A 9060-nucleotide genomic window follows, 5' to 3' on the forward strand; every position below is an offset into this window, starting at 1 on the left:
CCCGAAAGTTTTTGCTACTAAATGAATAATACCCAACAGTTTTAGCTTTCGTTTTCTTTTGTCGTATCTTTGTTTTCAGTTACCCAAAAAAAAACTAGGGGACAATACTCTTATGTCCTTTCATCCACCTGTTTCCCCAAATTTGTTTTACATATGCACTTAATTCTTTTGCCTTTTGGATAATTGCCCCAAAGAGAGTTTTAAACTTGTATCATATCGTTTGTGCTAAACAAATCCCTGAGGGAAAAGACGGTTTGGAGTACTGTAAAAATGAAAATAAACAACACAAAAAGACGTTTAAAATGGATTCATCATCAACTTTTGTTTTTAAGCCACAAACGTAAACTTGTGAAAAGTACCTTTGACCGAAATAAAAGGAGAAATATATAATTCATTACATGGTGGTATTTGCATGAATAAAACTAAATATCTCCTGGATCGAACTTGCAATGTCTTCTGCCGTAAACCTTGTCTCACTTGTAATCTGCACATGTTGTACATCACCTCATGTTAGCCTTTATCATTTTGCTACATATTTTTTATAACAATACAAATCCATAATACACCGCTCGTTTGTGACTCCTTTATGATGTTCTCTTTTGTGTGTCGATAAAACCTGTAACTAGGTGCTGCTGTAAAACACTTTCATTAAATTTTTTACTGCCCTAAATTTGTTTAATAAAATCAGAAAATATACCTTAAACATAATTAATGCTATAGCCTATAGTTGTAATTTTGTCTTATATGAATATTTTCTAGTTAGTAGACTATTGTTATTTTCTTTATGGCTTATTAATTTGATTTATATAGATTAACAGCTAAAATATGCGCTCAGAAAGTTTATATGCAAGTGAAACCTACCTTGACATTGAAGGAGTAGAGGACGGTTTGTTCCATGGTAGTGATGTTAGTGTGAAGAATAGAGAGATGAAGATCCTCCAATGCAGCTATAGTCTTAATCAGTTGTCCTGGTCTTCTTCTTGAAAGTATCTTGATCATGGCGTCAAACCCTAGCAGCTTCACCTCTACATCAGCCAAACACGACTTATTCTCTGCCGTCTCCTCCCGAAGTACTCCTCCACCCTCTGAATCGGTTACATTTCCGGTAATAATCTGGGGATTATTAACCGAAGTTATGGGAGAAGAAGTAGTCGTTGTCGTGGTCATGTCCCCAAGATGCCTATTACCAGTTTCTCCCAAGATTCTCCGACGCTTCTGTGATTCCAGACATTGTAGGAGTTGCTCAAGCTCTCGTACAAACTCTATTGCTCCTCCTATGATTGACGCTTGATCTCCCTATTATATTGCATGCATTATTTATTATTGTTTTACAAAATTTGAGACATTCACAGTTATTTATATGAACACAATCACAAAATAAAAATATATGACCAGTACGGGATGCTTCACTGGAGTTACCGTGGTCCCGGCAAAGAGGTGATTTTTTTACCAAAAAAATAAAATAAATATATATGTGAATAATACCCTTTGGACGTAGGATCCAGGCATGAGAGACCTGAGTACACGAAGATGCTCGTTCATTTGCTTCCTACGGTTCCTCTCGACCGCGATATGAGTCATTCTTTGGCTTTCCACTTCTTCGCTGGTTTTGCTTGTTCTAGCTCTCTTTCTCTTGCTCTTTACCTCCTTTGTGGTAACATTTTTGTTATCTCTATCTTCTTCTTCTTCCCCTCCAATAAAACGGAGCTGCACGGAGTTGTTATCGTTTTCATCTTCTTGGTTTTCCTTTTCTTCAAGAAACACGTTCCCTATGTTACCTTCACACTCACCTCCTTCTCGAGACATGAGATGATGAGTTTGGTTATGATCCTCTATCTTATCGTTCAAGACTGGGAACTTTAAGAAATAAACCGGGTCCATCCCCGGCTCGGTTTCTTGATCGTCTTCATTTCTGGTCTGGCTCAACGCCAGTTTCGGACCGAAGTCCGCAAACTGCATCACGTCTGCAAAGCTCATTTTATCAAAAGTTGGCGTTTCTCCGAATCGAGAAGGGGACAGTTGATGCTGTTCCGGCATCGATTGCTTTTCTTGCTGAAGGTTTCTGTTGAACATGTAGTCTATCATACCAGCGCTGGTATCATCCTTGCCGCCTGAGGATTCACCTAAGAAATTGGGTTCCTGAAAGAAACCGGAGAATCAAATTGATATCGAAATTAACATAAACTGACTCACATACAAATATATATACATATTTATTATGTTTATATATGTTGGAGAAGAATCAATGATTAAGATATAGGTACGTACCGAGTAATCTTTATCCATTGCCATTCGCACTTGATTATAAACGTCTGAACTCTTAAGGCTAGTTACGGTTTAGCTTCTTGACTCCAACACGACCTAACGACAACGATCCCATGAGCTTCAGAGTCAGTTGATCAAAACATATACATGAAAAACACCACACGTTGAACAATAAAAAAAGGAAAAAAACCTTGTTAAGACCAAACCTATGTCTGAATTACGAAAAGAATAAGTGATTAACACCAAAATTCCAAACTTGTTTACTATTGGGTTTGATGAAATAGAAGAGGGCTGACCTTGTACGAGTTACTAGGGTTTGCGATAGATGTACATAAAAGACATGCTAAAGTAGCAAAAGATACACAAGAGATAAATGTATTGAGAAGTCACAAATGAGCAACCACTACTAAACTCCCATATATATATATAAACATACGCATATATATGCAGTATGCAGTAACTAGTGATATATATATATATATATATATATATATAGAGAGAGAGAGAGAGAGAGAGAGAGAGAAAGAGAGAGAAGCATTTGTGTACATAAATAGGTTTAGCAAGGGGCATCAAAGTTATTAAATTATCAGTACATTCTTAATAATTCGTTTGTATAATTAACCCCCCCCCCCCCCCCCCCCAACACATGTTTGTATAGAGTAACTAATGAATCATTGTATATATAATTCAGGTTATCTTCACAGAATGATTGAAAATATTGTCGTTCAACTAGGTAGTAAATCCTTAAAATTATTGTCTATTTTTTATATTAATTTTGAAAGATGAGATACATTATATTATTTTTTCCTCTAACTAATCTACTTATTAGCTAATTAGTCCATTAACCAAGAAATAAATACCAGAGCTCGGATTTTGTGTTTTTCATTGTATATACTAGTAAGAAGCAAAAGAATAATGGATTATGGTTATCACAGTTTCCATGGTGAATTTTTGAATTGGAGATCTATTCTTTTTTCAAATATAAATTTTTGGCTTAAAAGTATTTTCTGTTTGAAAGTCAAATTCGAAATGGGGATCTAGAGCTCTTTACAAGTTTCAATCGAATTAAACACCTAGTCAAATGAATGATTATTGAATTTTCCAAACCATATCTTGTTTTTGTAATAAAGACGATATACTTTTTTTCCTTTATCTGCAAACGTAAGAGAGCGAGAGGAGCCACAGATAAAGAAAAAGGGAGAACCGTGAAAACACACGTGTATCACCTCTCTCTATTTTTGAACCATTAAATAGTAGATAACTTTCAGAGATCACAAGCAAAGCCAAAACCGCTCTTCTTTTCTACCGCTTTTTCGTGAACTTAATCAAATCTCTCTACGCGTCTCCAATCTTTATTTCTATAATTTCATATTGAATTACTTTGTATAATAATGTTTTCACGAAATGACATATGTTGTTTGTGTGTTGTGGAGACATGTGATTTTATCATTTTATTTTCTTTTGGTCGTCAGACATGTGAGTTTAATAAGGACAAGGTGTAGTGTATATATATATCTATGAATTCTTTTTTCAAATAGTAGTTTTAATCATAAGTGAATTACATTATCATACACATTAGCTGCGGCTGATTAGTTGTTTTAGAGTAATATTTTATTTCAGATTTAAAATTACTCTCAATTTAGCTAGAATTTTACCAATCAGATAGAATATTATAATTTGGTAATTACTTCTTTTTTAACACTAAAGGATGATTGTATTAAACATGAGATTTACAGCGAAAGATAAACATCTATCTATATATATAAAGTAGAAATTTTCTCTTCTTTTGACATGTAGAAGATGGGTTTGATACATGTGTCCTCGTATTTTTCTTTTTTTTTTACATTTTAGATCCTTCTTCTTTTAAATTATTGCAACTAACCCCATCACATAAAGTTTAATATTTTATTTTATTGGTCATTAAAATACATGATGAATAAAGAAATAAATAAAATAATATAAATATATTATAAATATTTAACTTATTCACAACTAAAAATAACATAAATTTTTATTATTTTATTATTTTTAACTATTTTATAATATTTTATTTACAAATTATATTTTTATTTTACTATTAAAAATTATAAAATAACCAAACTAAGAAGAAGAAACTAGAACACACACATAATCTAAACCTAAAACATCGAGAATCACAAAAAAAAACTGAAAATGTCATAATAACGCTGACTTAATAAAGGTCCAAAGCTGAAAGGAGATCAAGAACAAAAACTAACTTATATCTAACCTTGCCATAGAGTATCTTGGTCAGAATAAACAGAGGTTAGAGAATGTAGAAAGATAAAATCTGAGACAAAGAAATCTCTAAACACAATGGAATGCGATCAAACACTAACGTAAAGAACCAAGAAAGCATGCAAGAGAAAGAATAATCACCAGAAGGCTAAAGTTACCACGAAGTAGAAAAACACATGCCTAAACTAAATAAGCATATACAATGTGTCTCTGCCAACAAAGCACCACAAAGTTCTAGATATAAGGGACCAAAACTCTAAGAGACTAACTTCACACACCTATACCAAGGAAAGGAGGAGAACAAGAGAAACAAACTGAGAGAGGGAGAATGGAAGGTAAGCACCGAGAAACCAGAGCCTAAGCTTAACACCAGAAACAACCATCTAAGCCAATAGAGCATACACATAGGAAATCACTATCCAAACTTGGATTCGCAAACATAGCGAAAGGGAGAGCCACCAGAGATGCGAGCAGTGATGAAAGCTGCAACGAGACGAGAGAACAAAGAAGGAAGGGGAGACGAAACAAAATCAGTAAATCATGGAACCGTCCTCGAGCTATGAAAGAGAGCATATATGTCAGATCACCAAAAAACAGATCTTGGAAACCAAGACGAGCAGGGAATATTGACGGCAAACCAATGACGGGAAGACAACATCAAAGATGACTAAACTTTGTCCCAACCCAATGGGATGCAGCTCCTAACATAGCCAAAATCTAAGGAAGAAGAGGAGTGACAATATTGACCAGAACAGCCTACAAAGCGTAAGAAACAACTGCACAAATGGAAACTCATAAACCCGATTTACAACAAATATCAGATAATCTCACAGGAGAAGAAGGCGAGAAAGAACAAGAGCACGAAGGTGGGTATTTTTTTGGTGATGGTGAGAAGCACCGCACACCAGAAAGATAAACAAAATACATAGATGGTGACGGCTCGCAGTCAAAATATGAGGAGAGGGCACAAAACATCTTAAAATAATAATGTTCCAATATATATAAAAAAAAAGAATACAATTTTGAAAACGAAACCGCTAATCTTAAAATCAACAAATTCATTAAAAAAAAATTATTGAAATTCAATATTATCAGAGACTCACTTCACCACTAACACTTAATATTATGCACACAACAACACATTATTGAGAAAAAGAAACACATAATATATTAACCTATCACCTACTATTACATAAAACAATAAAAACACCAAATAATTCTCTTAATAAGTAAAGAAAATCACATAATTAGATTATCCAAAATATCATACTTAACAATAATGAAATAATATTATGCACGAAGCGCAGGCACGCCTCTAGTAGAACATAAACCAAAGCCAGAAACAACCCATAGACAGAACCGGCAGAAATAGATTCTCCGAAGACAAGGCCCTAACATAGAGAGACATTTTTGTTATACACATGAACATAAAACATGAAAATTTAGAGATTAAAACCAAAACAAGATTAAAGGGCCACAACAAAAGTGGAAAGTAGAAGAATACTCCAAGCACCAAGACACCAAAACTCCATGCAAATCTTTGTTAAAAGAGAACCAACAAGAGACTTCCCATAGTGAATAAGCATAGCATATAAAGCACAAAACCTTTGCTTCAAATCTCTGTAATGAATAAGAGTCTCCAACTCATCTTTTAGTTTCCAACTCATCTTATGGAGACGGCGAGGTCTAATCGATTGACAACCATGAAACGTCAGGAGACATGTGAAACTCGAGGACGCGATCATACCTCTAGAGAAAGGACGTGGAGCGAATCTCAACACACCATCCAAAATCAGACGGATTACGGATCGAGACGGAGCGAAGCCAAATATACTAACACAGACGAGAAGGAGCATGCAGCTTAGGAGACACAACACCACACCATTGATCTATTAAATCCGGAACCCCTAACCTTGAAACAAACCTAAAACCCGACAGATTTTGAACAGATCTGGATTTTAGCTTTTAACCTCCAAATCGACATGCAAAGCCATCGATTAAACACACCAGAGAAATTAATATAAAGAAAAAACTAAACCCGACTCCGGCTCTGTGGAAGCAGCTAGAGTCGGTGACTGAAGAAACCAGATGAAGAAGACGAAGGACAGAGAGATGGTAGAGGATCTAGAGAGAGAAAAAGTAATTTTTTTAGATGACTACAGATTCACTTTGCTCAATTTTTTTTAGTTACTATATTTACTATTCAGAAGAAGAAAAAACTCTAGTTTTATTCTATATTTTGTTAGAATAACTGATGTGACTCTATTTTTTTTCTCTTTAAATCTACCATCACACCTTTTTAACTTCATATGTTCTTCACATTTTTATTTACTCTAATTTACTCAACTCTTTACCAATCTGTTACCTCTCAACAAAAACATAGGCACTTTAAACCTATAGTCACTAAATTTCTTTATAAAATACCCTTGGATGAAAGAAAAACATGTTGCAATTGACTAAGTAGTTTTAGTTAAATTTGTTTCTTGTATTTTATGTTATTATTATTATTTATCTCACCTCTAATATTTTGTTTTTTTGTCATCACCATAAACAGGCTCATGAAGATTTTGTAAACCAAACTGGTAGCTATGCATCCATATGAACGTCAAACGACGAACGAACGATTGCATATTTTATTTAGTTATTTCTTAAATTTTAAAATACATAAAATAAATGTGATTGATATGATAAATTAAATTTTTATTTTCTACTGTTTAGAAATTTTTTTCATATATTTTAATAATTCATTGATCAAATTTTTGGATTAAAGTTTAATTGTATACATTTTGTTGTGTGGATGGCTTTGACATAATGCATTTGTGTGGATTGACGTGTATGGATGGATGTGTAGATTGTGTGTTTATGGCAATAATTGGATGCATGTAACATAGATGGTGTTTTCTGGATTGGGTTACTGTTTTTCATATGAACCAAGTTTCTTCGCCAATCTAGTGATTCATGAGGGTTTTTTCAATTTCGTTTAGTGATTTTCAATCTTGGATGTTTTAGTTCTCGCCATGATTCTCAGCTTCCATGATTTCTTCCTTGTCCAACCACAACAAGATCATGCCCAAACTCAATCACCGCCTCCTATGTCGCCTTTTCCAGGTACATCATGGATGAGTGAAACATGAATGGAAGAGACTTGGATGAATTATGACTTGTGGATTATGTTTCGTAGATGGAATTTGATTGGAAGGGTGTAGTGAGGAAGATGCTTCGTAGATGGAATTTGATTGTCTTTAATCTAGTAATTACTTAAAGTCTTTCAGTCCCGTTCTGAGATTTTCAATCTTGGATGTTTATTTTTTTTGCCATGATTCTCAGCTTCCATAGCCCAAACTCAATCATTTTCTCCTCCATCGTCTCCTCTTTACAATCTATTGCCTTTTTTTGCCAATTTTTGTAATGAAATCTCTACCAAATCTTAGTTAATCAAGAAGCTACACTACTTGTTCATCCACTGTCTTTACAGGTTAACACACCTCCCTTTTAACTCTTTCTTCAATCTAGTATGCCTTCACTTCATCCATCATTGGGAATATGGTTCATCCCAGTGGCAGAGCCATGGTATTGGGAAGTGGGTCAATTGACCGAGGTGAATGTTTTGTAAAAAGAAAATTTACTCGTATAATTTTTTAAAAATTAGGTAAATCTTGTATATCTTAGCTAAATGACACTTATGATATATCCTAATTTTGAAATTGACACTCCTAAAAGTTTTTTCTACCTCCGCCACTGGTTCATCCTACCTCTCCGCCTCCACCATCACCATTTCCTTATCATCCTCTTCCTTTCATTCTACATCTTCATCACTTCCACTGATTCCAAAACCCTTCTCTTCCTCCACATACTAATTTTCCTTCTACAATCTTGCGATATTGTCAGCAGAATAGAAGATGTGAGTAATTTTGAGAACATGAAACCAAAAGTTGTTAAACTAGAGAGATTAGAGGAGAGAAATATATGGTAGAGATTATGGGGCAAGCTTCGCTAGAGACTGTGACCAATATGAATATTAATTTTAATTATGGTTATAGAAAATTTTTTCATTGGTTTCAAGAATAAGAAAGAGACTGAAGGAAAATTTAGTTAGAGATGAATTAGTTTTGGATTTAGTTAGGATTAAATTGATATTTTGCATAGTCAAAAGTATGCAACAAGTTAAAAGTGTGCTTTGGTGTAACTAAGTTTCAAAAATGTGGGTCTTAGTGTAAAAATATGATGAAACACGATTTGATTTGTGATATAAAAATTTAATAATCTTTTATATTTACTTTTGTTTGTGTATATAACTTGTCAAAAATGATAAAAGACATCTCCTATTGATTTAAACATATTTTATGTATATTTAGATTTAAAATAAATTTAAAATTATGTAATATACATATAAAATTTTAACTATTATGATAAGAAAAAAATGATATTTTATATTCATTTTAAATATATCTATATATAGATAAATTTAAATTTAAATACTAAATGATATTTTTACATGTTTTCACAAAAATAACATGTAATTAGAACAAATATTTTATG

General features: G+C 33.4%; 1 protein-coding gene across 3 annotated transcripts; it reads right to left on the minus strand.

The window, feature by feature from the left end:
* Positions 1-273: 273 nt before the first annotated feature.
* LOC103831991 (transcription factor FAMA) lies at positions 274-2801 on the minus strand. Of its 3 annotated transcripts, none has more exons than XM_009107945.3 (5): positions 2562-2801; positions 2269-2361; positions 1486-2139; positions 862-1296; positions 274-484 (listed from the first exon to the last, which is right to left on the minus strand). In XM_009107945.3, exons 2-5 carry the CDS (start codon positions 2290-2292, stop codon positions 395-397), a joined length of 1203 nt encoding a protein of 400 aa, XP_009106193.1. In that variant the 5' UTR covers positions 2293-2361; positions 2562-2801; the 3' UTR covers positions 274-394. The 3 variants fall into 3 exon arrangements, with proteins under 3 accessions (XP_009106193.1, XP_033137756.1, XP_009106201.1); XM_033281865.1 differs by having other exon boundaries at positions 2472-2703; XM_009107953.2 differs by having other exon boundaries at positions 2456-2688.
* Positions 2802-9060: the final 6259 nt, after the last annotated feature.

The sequence above is a fragment of the Brassica rapa genome, chromosome A01 (assembly GCF_000309985.2).
Source record: "Brassica rapa cultivar Chiifu-401-42 chromosome A01, CAAS_Brap_v3.01, whole genome shotgun sequence".
NCBI classification, from domain to species: domain Eukaryota; kingdom Viridiplantae; phylum Streptophyta; class Magnoliopsida; order Brassicales; family Brassicaceae; genus Brassica; species Brassica rapa.